General features: G+C 75.1%; 1 protein-coding gene across 1 annotated transcript in view; it reads right to left on the reverse strand.

The window, feature by feature from the left end:
- Window positions 1-294, reverse strand: part of FCHSD2 (FCH and double SH3 domains 2) — a gene marked incomplete in the record, with an annotated part of 145,413 nt that extends 145,119 nt beyond the window's left edge. Inside the window, 1 exon segment of the mRNA XM_021384110.1 lies at window positions 26-294. Within this exon segment, the coding sequence (XP_021239785.1) occupies window positions 26-46 (21 nt within the window).

The following is a 587-nucleotide window of genomic DNA, read 5'->3' on the forward strand; positions in this document are numbered from 1 at the left end:
CCCCTCCCTCAAGGCGGGCCCTCACCTTCCTCGGCGGGGGCTGCATGGTGCTGCGCGGGGTCTCCACATCAATTCCCCCCCCCCGGCAGCAGGACGCGGCCCCCGCTGCAGGAGGAGGAGCGGGAGGAGGCGGCGAGGAGCGGGCGGCCGCCGTCTGCCTCCCGCTTCGGGGTGGGAGAACGAGGCGAAGGGAGGAGAACGCGGCCGTCTCCCTCACGGCTCCGAGCGGGCGACGAGCGGCGTCCCGAGCCGCGGCCCTGAGGAGCGGGGAGGGGAGGAGAGGGAGGCGGGGCCCGGCGGGGCGGGAGGCGGCGGAGCGCGGCTCGGGAGCGCCGCGCTGAGGGGAGAAAGGTGGCGGGAGCGCAACCCGCCACAGGGGGAGCAGGCGAGGGGAGGCCGCCGGGCTGCCTAGAGCGGCTACCATAGAGACGGAGGCACAGAGAGGCGGCGTGGGCGCGGCCCGCGGGGAGTGCGCCGCCCTGCGGCCGGGAGGAGGAGCTCTGGGAGAGGTGCATAGGGGGTGCGTGGGGTGCATAGGGGTGCATAGGGGGTGTATAGGGGGTGTGTAGGGGGTGTATAGGGGTGCA

The sequence above is a fragment of the Numida meleagris genome, chromosome 1, assembly GCF_002078875.1.
Source record: "Numida meleagris isolate 19003 breed g44 Domestic line chromosome 1, NumMel1.0, whole genome shotgun sequence".
NCBI classification, from domain to species: Eukaryota; Metazoa; Chordata; class Aves; order Galliformes; family Numididae; genus Numida; species Numida meleagris.